Below are 17,870 nucleotides of genomic sequence, written 5' to 3' on the forward strand. Positions count from 1 at the left end.
GAGCAGGTAAGGAAGATTCAAAAGAACAAGCTGTAAACAGAGAAAGAACTCTCTAAGGAGCACCATAACGTCTGAATAAACTGGCACATCCTGACTCCACTGAATACTCAGTTGTTAAAGCCAGTATTTGGAATGAAACTGAGACATACATACCCAGAAGATCTCTGATTTAGTCCCCGATCTGACTTAGGTTACATCAACCAGATGGCAAGAGGGACATTGCAATTGACTTCTCTGTGCTTTTGAGTTAGAAAGATGTAAAAAATCATCCTGGCCTAAATCATTACCATCCCACCCCCCCCCCCCCCCCCACCCATCCCATACATTTGTGGTGTCCTGACTGAGGACAGCATCGGGTGTGGTTGTGATGATCCCACATTCAACTAACCTGCCAACACTTACTGTCTGGACGCACATATGAAGAACAAGTGAATGAACAAACACTTCATCGAAGTCTATCACGACACAGCACTCATTCCCTCAATGCCACATTGTGCAACTCCTCAGGCCTTCTCATTGACATCCCCCCTGCTTCATAGTGCTCAGTGTCGAAGAGCAGTTTAAAAAAATATCAAAATTGCTTAGGCTCACGACTAATTTATTGATTCAACAACTTTCATGTCAAGCTTGTAAATGTGCTCTCAACTGCTGAGGATTGTTATAGTTGATCATAAAGTTATAGATTCGGAGCCAGGGGACTAGTGAAGGGAATTCTACCCAAGCCAAAAGCATGGCTTGAATTTGTCAGCTCTCCTTCACAGAAGTATTAGAAAATCCTCTGCCCAAGACATACTAATAACACACAAAATATACAGTCAATTCCCTTTACAGTATATTCTGTGAAGCGCGTTGAGACGTCTCAAAGGCCTTGATAAGTCGCTATATCAAATGCAAATATTATTATTATTATAACAACAATAGCACTGCTCTCTCACACAGCTCCCACAAAGTCTGGCCCAGTATCCGATCAGCAATCTCCAGTCCTCATTGATTTAGAATGATTACATTGGAAACAGCAAGAAATATAAAAGTAAAATGACACATTGAAAAAAACATAGACAAAAAGACATCTTGGGAAAGATGGAGATTTGCTTTTGCTAATCTGTTTTTGCATGTTGATGATCTTCAGAAATCATAGTAAGGCATTTTGCGAACACTACAAATTAGACAGAAGTCTCATTCCTTCCTGTCTCGTCCAATCTTGTGCCATGATGTCCCATGCAACGCCATACCATTCTGTTCCATGATGTCCAACATGACATATGATGGCACTCCCATGTGTTCCATGATATATAATGTCCCTCTACCATCCCTTGCTATGACGTCGCCAAGCTTACCTTTTGCCCAAGTGATGAATTGGACTATCGATCATCCATCACCTTGCCCCATTAGGAAATTATTTTGAATTCTTTCGAAATGTTTCCAAAGATTGATATGAGAAGATGTCCAGATTATTTTAAGATTGAATCAGTCTTATATTTTTTTTCCCTTGAGGTTATGGAAATGTATAAGGAATTAAGCATTCATTGCATAGAAATCAAGCCTTTCGCTGCAAGAATGTAAAGGTATCAAACCTGGGATTTTAATCAAAGAATAAGGTGGACAAAGAAAAGGGTGAACAGAAGATTGATCTATGGTCTTGTGTTTTCTTCTGATTCCAGACACAATAGTCATCTTTTTAAACTCAACGAATACCCATTCTGTAGCTACTATATGATCGAAAATATATGAGATTTTAAATGCTGCCAGGGATTTGCTAATCTCACAGTCAATAAACATTGTCTGTATTCTGCCAGAATTTTTTTTAATTTGAGTTAAATCCTTATTAATTCAGGAAACAAAAGAATATAAGCAAACAATACGTGAAAGCTAACTGATCCCATTTATAGAGTAAAACATTACATACACTCTTGTTCTCCTGCTGTGACAAGTTAGCTGATCTACTGCAGTGCTGCTACATCTATCAAGGACATTCCAACACTCTGCATATCATACTTACCTCATAAAAGCAGAACAAATGACTGTTTGCTTATCCCTTTCCTGCAACCTAGCAGGAACTTTATATTGGGTACAGAGGAATTCATTCTCTCGGGTCTATACCAGAAAATTGAGAGGACTCTGGTCAAACACTGCAGTGTCATAATGGAGAGAAATTTGTGGCATGTGGGTGGGAAATATCAGGAAGAATTATTACACCACACACTTCAAATCCCTCCCCGCCGCCTCCCCACCTTGTCTTTATTACGTTTGAAACAGGGTTGAATATATCTTACTTCCTAGAATATATGATACGTTATTTTATTAAATGGGAATTAATTCTGGCAGTTTATTAATGAACAATTCCACCACCTAGGAACCTGATAATTAATCAAAGAATATGAAAGCTATCTGATCCCATTTATAATTAACTGCAGTTAATTATCCCTAAATCTTCCATACTTTATATCATTGTTAAAAATATAATATAATTGGCTGCCGCGTTTCGCCCACAAAATACAGTCACAGCACTTTACAGTATATTCTGTGAAGTACTGCAAGGATTATTATTATTGAAGATACAATTAGAACCAATCGCAGGCTACCAGCAGAACAATACAGCATTGACTACTTTTTACAAGAATCCTTTTACAATCCTGAACCACTGTTGTAATTCAATGTGCTGCTGAAATGTCCACTCAAAATTCATAGACTTCCAACTTCCAAGATTCACCACTATAACTTTTTTGGCTACAAAAGACAGTCACTACATTTGACGGTAATTACTGTAAAGTGCTTTGAGGTGTTCCAACGTCAAGAGACACTGCAAGTTCTTTCTCTTCTTTCTCTTGCTCAAAGCTCACGGGCTGTTCAGTCCAGTGAAAGGACTGCCAGACTCTAATGCCTTTGGCACACTCATTTCTATATTTTTGAACAACTAGAGAAACAGATTTAGTTTCCCGAAGTATTAGCAGGACTGTAATTATACACATTTGGGCGAGTCTGATTTGCTGCCCTATGATTACCCCAGTCATCCATCTTAAAATACACAATCAATTCCCTGAGCTCTTACGAACACTGGCTCTTTTATTTTTGGCACATGCTTGTGGAATTCTTGTGCAGGGAAATTTAATCTTGAAAATCTTCCTTCTTTCAAACCACCTCTGCGATTACTAAAGAAGCGATGGCCAAGTTTTAATAGTTATGAGTATGCCAATTAAATTGTTATATTCAAATTTTAACCTTGCAGGGCAAGTTTGTTTCCATATATTGCTTGAAAGTGGAAATATTTTTCAGATCCATTCATTGAAATGCTGTAAATATAGTTGCTGAGGTTGCACAATGCTATGTTTGTGTATTTTTGAGAATAGGAGTATTGAAAGCCTTAAAATAATTATTAAATGATAATGATTCTTTGAGCACCACCTAGTGGCCCAGAAACTGACTAGACACAATGAAAAAAGATGCTTCCTGCTTTTTTGGACAATAGAAACTTCCAGAAAGCGAACAAAGCTAGTCCGAGACAAGTCTATTGTAGGCTATAAGTTTACATTGGAATTTGGGAGACTTGTCCACTACTCAGGAGGCAGTGAGGATTTTTAAAGAAATGTTCTTGGAAGACAACTTATGTTTGTCCAGTGTCCTGGTCATATCATCCTTCATTAAAGAAATTAACCAAAATACAAATGAAATAGTCATTCATCTCTTTGCTGTTTGTGAAATGTTCCTGGCACAGATTAGCTGCTCTGTTTATTAATTAACAACAAATCACCAGACTTCAAAGTAACTAATTGTGTGTAGTCCTCATTGATATGATAATCCACTAGGTTGAATACAAGTTCTATTTTACAAGTCAGTGACCATGGCGACTGATACCACTTTGACATTGTTGTTCTCAAGGGCACTGGAGTCCTGATAGCTGGAGTGGTGTGATTTTCTACAGCCTCCTGGAGCCCTGGAGACCTGCGTCAAATGGTGTTCTCTGAATGCACAAAGGTGTGGACAGCATCACTTCAGTATGCCGATGACATTAAGATGGTTGTTATTGTGTGAGCCAATATTAGAGGATACTGTGCGATGTCCCCTCGGCAAATAATCATAGTAGAATTGCAGAACAAAGCAGGAGCAAGTCATCTGATTCAGGCAAGGGGAGCATTGGGGCAAATAATATTAATGATGGATCCTGTAAACACAAATGTCTTGATGCCAAGATGTACGCACAGGCATGGAATATTTCCAACCTCTTTACGTCATCGACTCAGATCTCTTTTATGCAGAGGCAAGTGCAGATCTGACTTCAAGTGGGATCTCCCCAAATTCAGAGCCAGCAAGACCATCCGTTGAACTGTTGAGGTGCAACAGATCCCTCTGGAGATAAACTAGCAGTGCAAAGGCAGTACAAGTGGACACAGGCACAGACCCTCAGATGGCTTGTGAAAACTGGCTAAAGGTGGAGTGAGTGTAAAGCACTTATTAAGTGTTTTGTAGTTTTGAATGTTCAAATGCAGGGGGTTTATCCATCTAATTGGCCTCCTTCTTGCAGAAGGAAAACAGTTATCAAGCCTCATGAAAATTTTAAAATGACTTCTCAGATTACTGAGGTGACTCATTCTTTGGAGAGACAAAGGACGGGATATGTGTGAGAATAAACTTCACCTGGATGTAAATTTGAACCTGTTCAAGGTGATAATTATCTGTCAAGGCACCCCTATAAGTTCATAATTCAAAAGTAGTTAATAAATGCTATTGCCTGGAGGGTTGAGGAATGTTTTGTTGCAAGTAGAGTTTGTGTACTTCACATGATATTGTGGAATGCATTCACGCAAACATGAATAACATTCTTTTAAAAAACAAATATAGGAAAAAGGCTGTTTGAGATAACCTGCAAGCCACAGTTCCAAGCAACAATATTCTCGTTGGTGCTGTACAATGATATACCCTGTAAATTTGAGATGCGGGCCTTAAAAAGTAAATCTTCACGTGGAAGATAGCTTGTGGTGCAACAACTCAGGAACGTCTGAGATTTTAATGGTTGGGGAAACACATTTATAATTGGAAAAAAAGACATTAGGTTAACCACACACAGAGAGTAGAACAGAAGCAGAGAAATGTTTGAAGTGTCTGTTTGGACATTATAGATTGGTTAGTACAGACAGATGTCTGTAGCTCTGAAGAGAGAGACAGTCATCATCTGTTTAAAGCACAGCTGCTGGGTGTAAATCAGTTGAATACAGATTATGGCTTCCTTCAGCACAGTCTCAATGCTTTAATTCAAACACAATTCATTCAAGGACTGTTCTCACATAAAGATGAGATAAAACACTAAAGCAGAACAGATACACATGGGTTACACTCGGGTGGGGAGGGGGGTGCGGGGGGAGAGAGAGGAAGAGCATGTGAGGGTGGAGAATTCAGGGAGAATTCAGGATATTTTATTTTTCATAAAAAATCCTTAAGCCACCACCCATGTCCCTAACACCATGGTACATTATATTTTTAACACTTGGGTAATATTAGAGGAAAATCTATAATATTGGTCAGGAGGCTGACTTCAGTGAGTGGAATAACTTTAAGAATGGTAGCAGTGATGGTGAATTCTAGACCTTGTAAGAAACTCAGTAGGTGAGGATATGTGTATGGTAGTTTTATGCTACTTAAACAGTGGTGCCATTGTCTGTTGTGATAAGAGGGAGCTCATACGGATAACCAATGGTAACCAATGATCTAACGCAGGGATTTTTTTTTGGTCGACATTGTGTCAGCCACATGTGGAAACTCATCGTCATGCTTAAGTGTATCAAAATCAGAGTTCCACGTATGTATGCAGCTTATGCATAGAAATTTATCTGTGTGTGGGATGGAATGTATATTCTCTCCCTGGAGGGATGTACCAATCTTACCTAATTCTGTAAAGTATTAGTGACCATAGACATGATCTAAGATACGTGAGTTTTAGGTGAGTTTTAAAGAACGGGTGAGATAATAATAGTAATAATCCTTGAATTTGATATAGAGCCTTATCACTTCTTCGAAGCATCTCAAAGTGCTTCACAGAATATACTGTAAAGTGAATTGACTGTATATTGTAAGCGAGATGGAAGAATAAAGGGAAACGGTTCCAGAGAGTGGAAGCGTAATAGCTGAAGCTGGTTTCATGTGAATAACTGAAGATAATTAGTGCACAGAATTTTAAGAAGAGAAATATTCTTAATAGTCGTATACCTCAATTACTGCTTCCACTTTTACTTTATGATGATTGCTTTAGCTAAGTGGGCAATCAAGCATTAGAAAGATTATCTGTGCACGTATCGCATGAATGTTTTAATCAGAATGTCTGGCATAAAAAATTGAAGTTAATGATCTCTCTTTAATTTTATAGGTGAACCATCCCAGTGGTTGAGTCAATCCTTCATTATATTATTCCTTCTCTTCTTTTAAAAGAGCGATATTATTTAAATTTTGTTTGATATAGGATATAGATTTTTTTTAAATTGTGTTTATTCGGCAGCTTAGCCTTGTTTCGGAAATTGTGCCAGTTCTCAGATATTATAGAGTAATCTCCAAGGACTGAAATTACAGAGTGCGTTGCATGTTAACTGGGTCTACAGTAACCAGATGGAAACAAGCACATGCACTGTCCTGACCTGACACCCATGAATAAAATACCAGTGCTGTCAGAATAAAGATCCTCTTCTCTTACACATTTAGTCAGTGGGGAATAACTGGATGAGTTAAAACTCCAGATTTTTTTAAAAATTGCATTTAGACATTTAACTCTTAGACTGTCAGCAAGATACTTTCTCAGGGTAAACTGATTCTGTAGCTCACCCACAATAGGCTAACTGCAGGATTAACTGGTGAAACTTTCAAAGGAGTGGAACAGCAGAGAAATCTAGGGGGTAAATTACACAAATCTTTAATGGCAGAGAGCACGTTGACAAAGCTGTTAAAAAAAGCTAATGGAATACTCGGCTTTATACATAGGGTATACAAGCTAAAGCAAAGGGATACTGCTAAAACTAAATTATTAGTTGGGGCACAGTTGGAGAACTGTATCCATTTTTTGGAAACCTCACAATAGGAAAGATGCCGAGCCTCAGAGTGGGTGCAGAGGAGATTAAACAGTTGGGGATCAAGAACCCTCATCTTGTAACCTTGGGTTAAGAATAGCACAGGTTAAATGCAGGATAAAGTTCCTTCTGCTCCACCACAAGAAACGTGCCTCACTGTTTAAGTAGCACAAAACTACCATACCTCAGGACACCATTTGCTATTACATTAAGCAATGCCCTTTTCCCACACTAGACATGTTTGTGGTTTCTCTTAACGAGCCTCTCAAATGGTTATAGTGGCTGTTATGGACAGTTTAGTGTTTTGGATGAAAGCTCAATTGGAATGAGTTCCTGGATTCCTTTCATTTTGGATTCCTTTGCAGCCATCAATCAGAAAACTCTCATCTTATCGAGAACCTAGGTATCAAAGGTGAAAGGCCACCATGCTAACCCGGTACATCAGTGACACTTAAACCTAACCTCTCTCATATGCACGTAATTTCACAGCTAACTGACTGCCCTGGCCTGGCCTGAGCATTCCAATACTCTGTGTAAAACATCGTGGAAAATGCCACTTGACCCATACCACACAATGAAAGTGTGTGCAAACACATAGCGGATTCTATTGATAGAAATGTTTTGAAAATGAACACAATCGAACATTTCACTATTTTATAGATTGTTTGTGGGACATTGCCAATTCACTTGACAATAAATTTTGTAAAGCACTTTAAGACCTCTTACCGATGTGATAAGATGCTATGTCAAATGTGAGGATTATTATTATTATTTGGTTGTAGCTTGAAATTTTTTTGTTCTTCTCGACTGTCATCGATGTCAGCTCACACAATGTCTGTCCATAGAGGTATTATTTTCGCTGTGTTTTTGGTAGGGGGCAAAGAAGGAAATCTACAGAGATAGCCTCATTATGAAAGGTTGTGTGTTTGAGATTGAAGGGCAGTCTCTTTGAAAGTTTGTAAACTTATGCTGTCCATTAAAATTATTAATTATGGCGTTTGACTATTCTGAATTGTGTCTGGTGATGGAATTAGCTGTTAATGAAACTAGAATTTATTTTTAGTACAAATTCTGCTGGTAGTATTTGTCTTATGAAAGACACAGTGGCAAATAGTGGGTGTATGATCTTCCAGTTTAAAACAGATTTATGTGACCGAGCCAAAGCTTTGATGTGTTTTAAAATGTCGCAACTATATACAGCGTGTTATTGTTCCCCTGGGTTGTGACCTGTCTCTGAAGTGAGAGCCCAAATGCATAACAGAGGGCCATATTGTAGGGGTCAAGAGAGATCGCTTATGGGATTAGTTTCATAGACTGTTGAGGAGAAACAGTACTCCTAAAATGTCCAAAAAGGTAACAGAAAGTAAACACCAAACAATACTTTTAGATACACCAAGACCTGCAGACAAAGGGGCACAGGTTCAAGGTTGTGAAGTGCTTGTTTAAGACAGACACCAGGAAGTGTTTCCTTATATAGCTAGAACAGCTGGAATGGGTTAACAAGAAGAAGGTGAGGGTTGAGGGAGGTTAAGAAAGAGCACCAGATTTATTTAGGAAAGAGCTTGATGATGTAATGGGAAAATCGTGGGATTGGTTTTCCAGCAGAATGAGATCAAATGGGCCAGAGAGCCTTTTTCATCACAACTGACCTTGCAAACTTGTGAAACGTACACAGTTGTGCAGCTTGAGAAAGCCGAGGAAAGTAGTAAGCTAGTGCGAGGCAAAAAGAGAACATGGGGGGGGGGAAGTGGGGGGACACAGAGGCTAATTTACTGGAAATTGTATCAAAAGTCTCATTCTTTTCGCCAGCACTTGTTATTCTAGAGTGATGGATGTTGTGGTCAATCTCCAGGATCAAAAAATACCAGCAAGTTACAATAATCAAACTCTGCTACAGGAGCAAACAGAAGTGGTTGGCCTGGAACGTGTGCAAACACACGTGTGAATTTGAACAGCAAACAATTAACCAATGAAGGCTGCCTTTGACGAAAAGACCGTTCAACCACATTCAGTCGCTTAAAGTAAATAATAATAATTCTTGCATTTCATTCTTGCACCTTTCACATCAGGAGAATATCTCAAAGTGCTTCCCTTTGATCTTAGGGATGGATCCATTTTACAAATGTATTAAAGTCACATTTATTTTTATCATTGCCATTTCCTTCTCTCTACATGAAAATATAGGAGTCTCACTATGTTCGAATACTCAGCGGAGAAAAGATACTTGGTCTCATTGTTCTCTTAGGAACCGCTGTTAAGAACTTGTAAGGATTAAACCTATTTCTACCAGCACGAGGTGGCAGCTGACTGCTTTAGCTTCAGTACAATGTGGACATATCAACATTCAAGTGGACCACCATGAGTAGTTATGGTACTGAAAGGATATTTTCCTTAAACAAGCAACAGCAAGGTGTGAGGTTCAGTCAAATGAAATAAATGAGACAAGAGAACTGCACCTGCCAGGCTTTGGTGCATCATATTCATTACACTATCATTTCCCCCTCGGCCCAGGGTGTTAACATCAAGGCAGTTCATTTCCGATGAATATTGATGACATTTTCACAGTTGTCAAAGGTGATAATTTACAACAGTTGCAAGAAAAAACATGACATCAGTACACATAAAATATCTCTTGTCAATATATCATGGTGGATACTAGGAGCATGGCAAGTTTAGAATTACTTTAACCTCCAGCCCTACCATGTAGGTTAATAGTATGTAACAGCCCAATCGAACTGTACTTACAGTCCTTGAAATACACTCAGTCAATAGCCTGGCTCAGGCGATAGCACTCTCCACCTCTGAGTCAGAAGGCTGTGGGTTAAAACCCCTCATTGAGACTTTGAATTTATAGGTTTAGGCTGACACTCCAGTGCAGTGATGTGGGAGAGCTGCATTGTTGGAGGTGCTGTCCTTCAGATGAGATATTAAACCAAGGTCCCATCTACCTGTTCAGACAACTGTTAACGGCTGCTGTATGTATCTACAAAATACAGTCACTAAACATTACAGTATATCCTATGAAGCACTTTGAGATATTTTCCTGACGTGAAAGGTGCTGTACCAAATGCAAGGATTAATCTAATTTCAAATGTACCAAAGCACTAATCCTGAATACGTCACATCTGAAGCAGTCGTGAGAAGACCAACACAATTTCCACACTTACAGCTTATGCTGAATTGAAACAATTCTTATGTATTTTGCAAAACTGCCAAGAGGCTCAAATTTCATAATAGCTCCATGAGTCACTCATGAATTAAAATGTATTTGATGCCTTGGATTTTAATGCATCTGGAAAGTATTCAAGATGTCAAAACACTACATAGGCATCAGGAAGGAGTAATGCATTGGAAAAACAATGGGAGCACGATAGCAGTGGGAGGAGAAAAGGGCTGCAGGTTTCATCTCCCCCTCGCATGAAGCACTTCTGTGGGAAGGGAAATGATCGTAATAGAGTTGGGAACCTTAATTATTGATGCCAGTGATCGAGGCATGAGAGCAAATAATAATAATAATCCTTGCATTTAATATAGCGCCTTATCATGTCTTCGAGACGTCTCAAAGCGCTTCACAGAATATACTGTAAAGTGAATTGACTGTATATTTTGTGGGTGAAATGCGACAATCGATTCCACACAGCAATGTCCACAAACAGTTGTGGATTGAGTGAACAAATTATTATTTATTTTATCTGAACCCAGTTCCCAAAGGCCCTTAATTCAGCAAGGGCTACAAGATAGTGCTAGGATGAAATGAAAATCAGTCTAGCACAGAAGACATGTAATTCTGAATTTGGGGATAAGGGATTTTGCTGGACATTAAAGTGGAGCCTATATTGTGTCTGAAATTTTAGATTTTTTTTAACACTAATATCTTGAAAAGAAAATTGGTCAAAAAATTACTTACATTTTTTTTCCTTTTATTTTAAATTTCCCAGCTTTATGTATATATGTATATATTATATATATATAAAACATTTATTTTTATTGCTCAAAGGTGAGGTTCTGGAAGGCATATTTCCTAATCCAGGCTCTCAACATCAAGCAATCATTAGTTATGAATTTGATGCTCAATCTACTTCAACAAATAGTAGCAAGTCCTAATGTGACATTCTCCACTTCTCTTACCTGTGGTCTCCATAAGTAAGATTGTCAATTTAGTGGTGAATTCAGGGCGACTTTGTACTACGAGTTGAGGCTGCCTCAATTCATTTCACAAAGGATCCTTACAGCAACAAACAAAGAAGACTTTCATATCATGAGCAACGACTGGATAAACTAGGGCTCCTCCGTCCTCCAAAGAGACATCTCAGTTGTTATTTTACAGAATCTAAATGCGATTGAGAAAGTAAAACCAGAATAGTATGTACAGATACATCAAGCAGCAGAACAAGAGGTCACATGTTCAGGAATGCAATAGGTAATTTCAGGACAGAGAACAGGAAGTTTTTTTGTCACACACAGGGGATAATTAATAACGGGAACAAGTTACCACAGAGGGTGAGGACCTGGACTAATATAATTCACCTTAAATTCCAATTATTTAGTCTCCTTCCCCATCTCAACATTCTGAATTGCCTATAATAGAATTATTAACCAAAATAAGTTTACTACAGTTTTGTGTGTATAATCGTATTGGAAAACAGTTACCATTTCCACTCAGTGTCATTCAGTGTCAAGCTTCCAGGTCAGGTATAGCACAACTATAGAGTGAAACCTGCTCTATTTCCTCTCAATAAATTGCCTTCGCTTTAACTCAGGGGATCAAACTCATCTGGCTGTAAGGGCAATTTAAGTTAGCGATGTTGACTTGTTGGGCCACACCGTAAAAAAAGTAGGACATAATATTGCAACTGAAAATGATTGTGTGATTGATATTGTATATATTTGCTCAAATATACCAATTTGCACAAAACATTACCTTTCCAGTAAACTCCACTTCAAATCCTTTGCTTTGTTCAGTGTGTCATTGTCCTGATGTATGTTATAATCATTCATAACTGCAACGATTTGCCTAGTCACAATATTCAATAAAAAATAATCTTCTGTCCAACAACCTTGGATTCTCCGATGTTTTTCCTGCTTGCACCTTTCTCTTCGTGACATCTCAAACTATATTTTGGCAACTCATTTTAAATTTAATACAAAGTGAAAGAAATACAGTTTAATATGGCTTCACTTCGCTATACTGCGAAGTGAGTTGTCATTGGCCTAAAGGGAATGGCACTCATGGAATGCAGAATGTACAGGTTTGAATGTATGTCTTATATTACAAAGGAGAGGGTTGGTTTTTTAAAAAAAATTACAGGACAGTACAGTAAATCAATGCAATTTTACAAAGAAGGTAGGCCACCAAATATAAATTATGCTTGACATCCTGCTCTAACTTAAGAAGGGTATCTATCTCTTGCATCAGAGGAAACAAATTCAGTTTCTGCAAAAGCCACTCTTATGCTCTGAGTTCTATTTCCAATTTAGTGCCGACATACACTGAATTGTAGGCAGTCTTATACTGTGGGCTCAAGGCCACAAGTACAGGGTAGAAACCGCACAGGCCAAACTCACTTTATAGCCAACAAACAGACACTGGCGGCAGCAGACTGGGCTGGATTTGAACCTAACCTTGAGGAAAAGAAGGATAGTGTGTTAATACATTACACCATCAGGTCCCTGTATTATCTTCAGTGCCAGACCTTCCTATAATCTCGACTCCACACGATGTAGAGCGAGAACACAGTTTGCTTAAATAAGTTTTTTTATTGAAATCTGATAACTATCAGACAAAATTAAAGCAAAACCAACCTCGGTTGATTTCAGGAAGGAAAAGCAGTTATTAGAAAATAAACATTCTGAACTAAGGTGCGTGCTACATTACAGACAGTTTAAGTATACAGTGGTTTTCCTTCTGCACGTCATGTAACACACATTGCTCGTTGAATAATTCTGGATCATTGCTGCTTAAAAAACCTGCACCCTACAAAAATAGTTGAGAGCAATTTGGTAAAATAAGGTGCATCTTCACTTATTAAAAATAAAATGATATTGCACAACTCCCTGTCAAATAAATGGCCTAATGCCTTAAAATAGTAAACTATTTGTTTGTTGAGTTAATTGCTCACCAGTAAAAAACATTACACATTGAAGTACCAGAGTGCATTTGAAAAGGTGTTGAGCAGTAAATTGTTGAACCAACCTTTCTTTGTCCAGAACATAAAATCTTTTGGGTACATGAAAAAGCCCAACAATTCCACTGTTCTGACAGATTTTGGCAAATGACATTTGATATCTGTGTGAAGCACATTGCACTGGTGATAAACAGGGCTAGTTTATCAGTCCACAATGTAATTTGTATTCGACTATCCCGTAAACCAGTTCTACTATGAGAAGTCGGTGTATCCCATCTCTGTACAATTGATGCCAAGGACTCTGAGCTGCCAGAAATACAAGATTTTCACATTCACAACTGCAACCATTATTTTGTTCGTTAAATGATTACTGCTTCTTTCGCATATGCAAAGTATTTGTGAAGTTTGTCATCATACCAGGGAAACCCTATGCTCAGTGTGAAAATAAAAGTCCGTTTTCACCTTGCTAAAGTAGTACGCATCTAAAATAAGCAGCACAGATATTTCCCAATTTTGTTTTGCCAAAGTCATTCAAGGCCTTTCATCTGAATCCAATATGGAAGGATTGGAACGGGCATATCAAGCTATTAATCCCCAACGTCCCCATCTCTGTCTCCAATCAGCCACAGAATATTGAAGCTGATTGCCAAGAGGGCAGTGCCCAACAGATCACCAAGGGCAGTCAGGTAAGGAATGGAGAAACTGTCAGGATCCTTTCCCTTTCTCCACATGTAATGAACCATCCAGTCAGCAGTGCACAGCAGGATAGATACCTGGAACACACAAAAATGCCACTTAAAGGGTTAATCAGAGCAGAAAATTCGCCCAAACTGCAATATATATATATATATACACACAATATGTCCTTTACATGTAACATGCCATTTATACTTAAAAATGCATTGCTGTCTTGAAGAATTCTGAATAATCTATATCCAAATTATTTATACCCCAAAAATTCCTGGCAGAATTTGCATTATTTTTCAACATAATTCCTCCATAATGAATCTGAGTCTTGCAAATAGCTTCTCCTACTGTTAATTTGAAGTGTGGCAGACTGATGCACAAGAACGTCAGTGAGACACATCTCTTTCTGAAGCAGAGTGGAGTTGATGGGAAATAAATATTGCCAATTAAGGAATGTAATTATGAAATATTACAAGTCCCCTTTCAGTAGAAGATTACAATATAATATAATTTACAAGTCACCAGGAACTTTGCTCAGTTTCCAATTTTCTTTGGCTACAATACAAATTTACATTTATATAATGACTTTCATGTCAAGAGGAAGTCCCAAGGCACTCAACTATACTGGCTACAATCCATAAGAACACTCAATAAAATTCATTTTCATCTGGCTAAGTTTTCTAAATAATATTTTAAATAATAAATAATATTTTACTGCTGTTCAAGAACGGAAATAAGGTTAGATACCCCTCATTATGTGCCCAGAAAATATGCAATACTAGAACACTTGCATTACACTTTGTCATTTTATATTACTCTTACATGAATATTACAACAACAATTTGCATTCATATAGGGCCCTTCACGCGGGGTAGTGTCCCGGAGCGCTTAGAAGCCCATTGAAGTTAATACATTTTCCTCCTTGATATAGTTTTAAGTTTTATTTTTACGTTGATGTAGTTTAAAGTTCCTCCAAAGAATCAGTGATTCACTTACAGAGCTGCAGAGCCACAGGTGACCAGGAAGGTCAAAGATGTAAATACTAATCTGTGCTGATTTAGCTGATCTCAGTTAAGGTGGATGAGATATCTGCCTGTTCGGGTAGATGTTAAAGTTCCTATGGATCCTCTTTTCCGCTACTTGAAAAAGAGAAGGGAATTTCTCCCGGTGTCTGAGCCAACAAACCCCCAAATAAAACTGGTCATTCATCTTATGGCTACTTGTGGGATGCTGTCATATGCAAATTAGCTGTCATGTTAGTTTTCAAAATACAGTCACTACACTTCGCAGTATATTCTGTCAAGCCCTTTGAGGCATTCTTCTGACATCAAGGGAGCTTTATTTAATGCAAGCGTTATTTATTAGGATTATTATTGCAATCAGCCTCACTGCCCCTGAGTTTGGAAGAGGAGAATTCAACCATGGCCACACTTCTGCTTGCTCTCCATCAAACCCCGATGGAAGTGCACACGTACGGATTTCAAATGAGGACAGGATGAAATATGGCTGTGACATTTCCAGTGATCGAGTAACCTGTCAAGGTTTCACTGACAAGCTCAACATGAATAATGGCACTCGTGGGAGGCTTTAGACAGCACTCGACGCTATGAACTGTGCCCTGGTTAGAAACAAAACAAAGGAAATAAAACACCTTCAGGAGAGGAGAGAAGTCGCAAGCGGAGGGAAGAACATTCATCAGAAAAATGAAAAATAACTAAATCAATTGGGTGAAACTTGTGATGTTTCTTAACGGTACTGAGAATTATTATTGCATTGAGCCTCCCTGCCCCTGAGCTTGTGAGAGGAGAGTTCAACAACGCTCAAATCTGCTAAAACCAATCAAATCTCACCCCAATGTTTCCCAATATATTAGATTCTTGGAAAAGAATTAAGAACAAAGAGAAGAACAAAACCAACAAAAAAATACATTTATATAGCGCCTTTCACGTCAGGAGGACGTCCCAAGGAGCTGAAAAAACACTAGTATCTACTTATCTCTCTGTTCTTGCCCTACCCCACTCCTCGGCTCACACACTTTACTCAGCAAACTCAAGCTTGCTGCTCGCCCCCTGCCCTCTACGTAACATTTATGTCCTTCAGATCCTATGGCCTTAACCTCTAGAATCCCCTCTCTCTACAATTCCATCTCACTCAGTCTTTAATTGCTGCTTTAAAGCCTACTTCTTCGAACACACCAATGGTCAAATCCTCCTTCTACTCTCCTTTGCTCTGGGTTAAAACCCACCCTTAAAAATCACCCTGAGATATTATCCTACGTAAAGGGTGCAATATAAATGCAACGTGTTGTCGCAGAAAACATATTACTTCTACAACAAAGGACAGAGAAACTCAAGTGAGATAAACAAGACACTGTCAGTCATTAATAACTGTATTTGTATTAAAAAAATGTGCAGTTCTTTTTTTAAGCTGTAATTTTAAATGCGGTTACGACTGAGCCATTGAAATAAAATTAGCTTTCATCATCCTACGAACACCTGGAAATGCATTTTACAACCCTCGGATTTTTTTTCAACACCATTTCAAGAGATTGAATCGGGTTAGTAAAACAGCGGGTGAAGGAAGACAAGCAAGTTATTCTAGTCATAATACTAGTCCATGTAAGTTATTTAATGATTCTGGAACAAACTTTTTTTATAATAATATTTTTATAATAATTTTTTTAAATAATAATATTTTTATAGTATTATTAGCCACATGAGTGAAATTAAATGTGGACTATAATCCCATAATAATAGTTCACAACATCTAATTTAATTGGAACCCAACTCCGGCACTTGGACAAATCCTGTAGTGTTTCCTTTGAGATGTATTCATACCGTACTTTCGCCGACATTTCCACAGCACACTTTGCAGTATAAATGGAGGCTAAGATTCTGCAAATCACGCTGAAACCTCGCACCTCAAACACAGGGTTCATTCCCTGTTGGTCAGTTGAAGTTGTATGATGCAATGGATAAGTCAAGTCCAAATCTTTCACAGGAATTTTTTTTAATGTGACAAAGTTTTGCTGCTTTCACTACAGCAAGAGTTAGAGAACTTCACTGGAAGAAGAATAATCCTTGCATTTGATATAGCGCCTTATCACGTCTTTGAGACATCTCAAAGCGCTTCACAGAATATACTGTAAAGTGAATTGACTGTATATTTTGTGGACAAAACGCAGCAGCCCGATTACAGGGAACTGCTAAGACCCCTCACATTATCTCCCTGCTACCTGGATTAGTCTTGTTCTGCTAACCCACAGGAGTTCAAACGACAGGAAGAGGAGGCATCATAAACCTAATAGAGTATAAGTAAAGAGGAAAAGTAGGATACATAAAAAACAGAAATCTAAGATCATGGAATAGGCATAAATTTGGGCCAGGGATAGATAAGAAAAATGGGGCTTAGTGAAACGGATGCTTGCTGCCCAAACCGTACAATGGTTGGATCTAGTTAACGTGGAGAACTGCTGAGTGATGTGTCTGGAAGTAGAGCAGTCTCAAGTGGGAAGATGTGGAAGGAAAGGTTATGTAACTAATGCAAGATCTGTTTATTCAGCATTAAATTTTTTTTACCATAAAATAGACACATTGTACACATACACCAGCACCTCATCAATAGGCAACTGTGTAGAGTCTAAATTACACTATTTATATGTCAGAGACACAAATCTAGCTACATATTTAATTATGTGGTTTACTTCATTTTTCACAAGCTGTGTATGTTTTCTTTGGAGGGCTTGATGCAAAATGTCTGACTCAACTCTTTCTTTAAACCTGGACTCAAAGAAATTAGGGTATTATTTTAACATAGTGCTGCAAAGACACCACATAAGTAATGTCAGTTACAACTAAAAAGGTCTCCGTCTCATGCTAGGCTGAATTTACAAGAAGTTTTTTTTTCATTCAATAATTTTATTTTTTACAAGGAGAAAATCCCTTTTAAAATTACACAATCCCAATAATTAACAAGACTCTTCGAAAAAGGTAAATTAATTAATGAAGGTCTT

At 38.1% G+C, this 17,870-nt stretch overlaps 1 protein-coding gene across 1 annotated transcript in view; it reads right to left on the reverse strand.

Moving 5' to 3' along the window:
• Window positions 1-12,783: 12,783 nt before the first annotated feature.
• slc41a2b (solute carrier family 41 member 2b) overlaps window positions 12,784-17,870 on the reverse strand; it is a 37,313-nt gene continuing 32,226 nt past the window's right edge. The window contains exon 10 of the mRNA XM_007895288.2: window positions 12,784-13,944. Coding sequence (XP_007893479.1) covers window positions 13,759-13,944 — 186 coding nt within the window. The 3' untranslated portion in view covers window positions 12,784-13,758. The remainder of the gene's footprint in view (window positions 13,945-17,870) is intronic.

Source organism: Callorhinchus milii, unplaced genomic scaffold (genome assembly GCF_018977255.1).
Source record: "Callorhinchus milii isolate IMCB2004 unplaced genomic scaffold, IMCB_Cmil_1.0 Scaffold5, whole genome shotgun sequence".
Taxonomy (NCBI): Eukaryota; Metazoa; Chordata; class Chondrichthyes; order Chimaeriformes; family Callorhinchidae; genus Callorhinchus; species Callorhinchus milii.